The 3,098-nt window shown below is 47.9% G+C and overlaps 1 protein-coding gene across 1 annotated transcript; it reads left to right on the top strand.

The window, feature by feature from the left end:
- The first annotated feature begins 208 nt into the window (after positions 1-208).
- On the top strand, positions 209-2,463 carry LOC147636964 (protein NODULATION SIGNALING PATHWAY 1-like). Its single transcript, XM_086799878.1, has 2 exons — positions 209-867; positions 1,037-2,463. Exons 1-2 carry the CDS (start codon positions 499-501, stop codon positions 2,441-2,443), a joined length of 1,776 nt encoding a protein of 591 aa, XP_086656004.1. The 5' UTR covers positions 209-498; the 3' UTR covers positions 2,444-2,463.
- The last annotated feature ends 635 nt before the right edge of the window (positions 2,464-3,098 follow it).

Genomic DNA, 3,098 nt, shown 5'->3' with positions numbered 1-3,098 from the left:
TCAATCCAAGAGCGCGTTGCATTATGGAGGTGTGGCTAATGGAGCACCATGACTAGCTTATTTTAGGGGCTAGGTAGACCAGCTCCAAGCTAGTTGGCACCAACCATGTTAAGGTGCGGCGCTTATTCTTTTATGCGAGGGTACATTAAGAATATGATCAGCATTAATTAAATAGTGTGATTATTCATAGCAGAATTAAAGTGATTATTTCCATGCATTTTGGGCGAATTTCCATTTTAAAAAAAGAATTTGGGGGAACGTCAAAGCACACGACGCAGGTGCCGCCGCTGCGCCCACACCACGCCGTTGACAATTTCGACGACAAAAAAAAACCCAACAACGAGTTCAAATTGCCACTCCCGCTGCTGCGGCCTCCATATTATGCAACCCATCCCTCTTGTAGCCTCACTCCATGCAAATCTGGTAGCCCTTAATCAAGTCTTAAGCTTCTAGAATTGCATAGTTAATACCGCTTTTTTTTCATTAATTTTATGCTAAATGGAGGCAGATAGCGTCTCTAATCTACATGAGACAGATTCTCTCCAAGTTGATGATAGCTCCACCGTGCAGGCATGGCTGCAGGTCGAGAGCAGTCTCATGCTTAGCATGGATTGCCTCCAAGAGAACGCGCCCTCTGTCTATATTGATAGCCCTGCTAGTCTGCTAAGCGAAAGTGAGCTATGGCAGGAGCTTAACTCTTCTAGTAATGCATATTGTGTCGAAGATGCTAGCCTTGCCATTGACTCGCTAGAGGCCTATCTTGTTGGTGATGATACGCAGCTTCTCGATGAGTTGATGATTTCATGCACAGATAGCTATAACGCACAAGAGTTGTTAACAATAGATTCCTTACAATATAACCCTCAGGTCTGCTCCTTAATCGTTTCGATTATAACCCGTTAATTAAGCTCCTTAATCACATTATCTTTTCCGGCTTGTTTTCTTTAATTTTTGTATTATCTCTGTGCTTTTTAGTTTGCAAATGCATACATTAAAGAAACCATTTGATAATTTAAACTGTGTAATATGCATACAGGAGAAGACTAATAAGCGGCGGCAGGAGGGTTTAGAGCAGGACAATCAGCCGGCTGTGCGGGAGGAGATAAATGCAAGCAAGAAGCTGAAAATGAGCCCACAAAGCGTCTTTGAAGAAGAAGACGATGACGAGGAGGAGGAGGAAGCCGCGAGGAGGAGTGAAGTGGCGCCGCCGCCCAATCCAATCAAAGAATTGGGCGGCGGCAATAGCGGACGGAACGGCGGCAGCCATAAGTGTTCCAAGGGACGGGCCGTGGGAAAAGAGTCTCGGTGGGCGGAGCAGCTCCTGGGCGCCTGCGCAGCAGCCATTGTGAACAACAATGTTGTCCGGACACAGCACCTAATGTGGGTGCTCAACGACTTGTCGTCGTTGGAAGGCGACGCCAATCAGCGCCTGGCAGCCCACGGCCTCAGAGCTCTCTACGCCCGCGTTACGGGTGAGCGGCCAGAGGTCCCTCTACAGCCCCCCACCGTCCACTCGCTTCTCCGCTTCTACGAAGCCAGCCCTTGGCACCACCTCCCCTACACGGTGGCCAACGCTGCCCTCTCCGACGCATTGGAGAGCAGTGCCACCATCCACGTCATCGACATCGGCGTCTCTCTCTCCACGCAGTGGCCGACGTTCATCGAATCGCTTGCCACGAGGCCGTCGGGTCCACCCTCTCTCCTTCGTCTCACCATTGTGCAGGACCCCTCGCCTTCCGCGACGGCCGAAGCGCCCGCCGAAGCCCACGCCGCCGCATTTCACCGCCGGCTTGAGACCTTCGCCAGCAAGATGGGAGTGAAACTCCAGCTGCACACGGTGTCCGCCCGTCTGGAAGACGTGACCGCCGATCACGTAAATCTGAAAACGGGCGAGTCACTGGCCATCTGCTGCCAATTTCGCCTTCACAACCTCAACGATGATGGCGTTACGATCAAAGAGGAACCGCAGCTAGCCGCAGTCCTACGCCGCTTCCAGCGGATGAAACCCCGACTCTTCATTCTAAGCGACAACGACACCGACCACGCCAGCAATGATTTCCTGACGCGTTTCCAAGGAGCCCTGGACTTCAGCTGGAGGTTTCTAGACTCCACGGCAGCGGCGTTCAATGGAGAGGATTGCAAGGAGAGGAGGCTGATCGAAGAGGGCGTTTCTATGGGGCCCTTGTTCAACAACGTAGCATGCGAGGGGGTGGCCAGGGTAGAGAGGGACCAGACCCATGCAGCATGGACTCGCCAAATGCAGAAGGTTGGCTTCTTCCCAAGCCGCCTCAAGGACCATGTTCTAGAAACCTCCAAGGCCCTCTTGCGCAAGTATGACAACAAATGGAGCATCGCATTAGACGACCTTGGTTGCACCATCCTCCTCCATTGGAAGCATCGCCCTACTACCTTTTGTTCCATTTGGAAACCTTTGGATTTTTGAAACGTTTTATATATATGTGTGTGTGTATATTTCTTCCTCATCATTATATCACATTCTTTGTGACTACATGTTGATTAAGGGCCCTTCATAATTCATTGTTTTTACAACCATAATACACTCATCAACAAGGTGAGCCAAAACAAAAATTATGTCCATGCCGTTATTCTAGCACCTTGGCCACACTAGAAAAGTCCTCCATTTCTTTTCAAACTGATTGAAAACTCTACTATGCGAAAAAACCATAAACCAATGAGTACCATAGCACTTAATCCTCCAAGACTTGCTCATGCTGCACCATCATTAGCTTTCATGTGTCTCAAATCATTGTACTATTGAACTTAGCTATTGGCCAACCAAGAAGATCGCTCTAGTAAATAAGTAACCCACTCAATCCTAGTAAGTTGAACCTATGACATAGGTCTAGAATGAAATGGATCCACTTTTGAAAGGTAAGTAGATTATGAAAAAGTTTATTTGAAGTATGTCATTTGCTTAAGGATAAAGTTCATTTGAAGTGTATCATTTGCTCAAGGCTAAAGTACCTTCAAGCTTTTTATTCAAAAAATATTTGGAGAGCAAATGATGAATGCATTGCCTTTTGAAATTCCAGATATAAAGCTCCTTGATGATTGTTAAATTATGCCCTTTCCCTAAG

Source organism: Cibotium barometz, chromosome 7 (assembly GCF_041138505.1).
Source record: "Cibotium barometz isolate CiBa-2024 chromosome 7, ASM4113850v1, whole genome shotgun sequence".
In the NCBI taxonomy this organism is placed as follows: domain Eukaryota; kingdom Viridiplantae; phylum Streptophyta; class Polypodiopsida; order Cyatheales; family Cibotiaceae; genus Cibotium; species Cibotium barometz.
Note: the sequence above shows the minus strand (reverse complement) of the source record. Positions and strands in the feature narration are given on the sequence as shown.

Bases quoted from the DNA above. Each gene is read 5' to 3' on its own strand.
- LOC147636964 (XM_086799878.1), top strand. From the start codon at position 499: ATGGAGGCAGATAGCGTCTCTAATCTACATGAGACAGATTCTCTCCAA. The intron at 868-1,036 runs GTCTGCTCCTTA...ATATGCATACAG, and splicing joins CCTTACAATATAACCCTCAG to GAGAAGACTAATAAGCGGCG.